The sequence below is a fragment of the Tupaia chinensis genome, unplaced genomic scaffold (assembly GCF_000334495.1).
Source record: "Tupaia chinensis unplaced genomic scaffold, TupChi_1.0 Scaffold000407_4, whole genome shotgun sequence".
Taxonomy (NCBI): Eukaryota; Metazoa; Chordata; class Mammalia; order Scandentia; family Tupaiidae; genus Tupaia; species Tupaia belangeri.
The window spans coordinates 4500540-4500760 of NW_006159912.1; the positions used below are offsets into that span (position 1 = coordinate 4500540).

The 221-nt window shown below is 74.2% G+C and overlaps 1 protein-coding gene across 1 annotated transcript in view; it reads left to right on the plus strand.

Moving 5' to 3' along the window:
* Nucleotides 1-73: 73 nt before the first annotated feature.
* The window catches only part of CA4 (carbonic anhydrase 4), a 9946-nt gene continuing 9798 nt past the window's right edge, over nt 74-221 (plus strand). Inside the window, exon 1 of the mRNA XM_006154451.2 lies at nt 74-221. Within this exon, the coding sequence (XP_006154513.1) occupies nt 165-221 (57 nt within the window). The 5' untranslated portion in view covers nt 74-164.

A 221-nucleotide genomic window follows, 5' to 3' on the forward strand; every position in this document is an offset into this window, starting at 1 on the left:
AGGGATGACGCCGCCGGGGGGAGGAGCCGCCATCCGCGTCCCACTGTCGGGGCGCCCTCCCATCCTGCTCCGCTATATAACCCCGGCCCGCATGAGCGCCGCACCTCTGACAGCCCGGTCAGTGCGCGACCCCGGCTCGGCGGACCGCTTGGCTCCCGCGCACGATGCTGCTGCTGCCTGCGCTCCTGGTCCTCGCTGCGGTTCGGCCCCTGGCCCGCCCA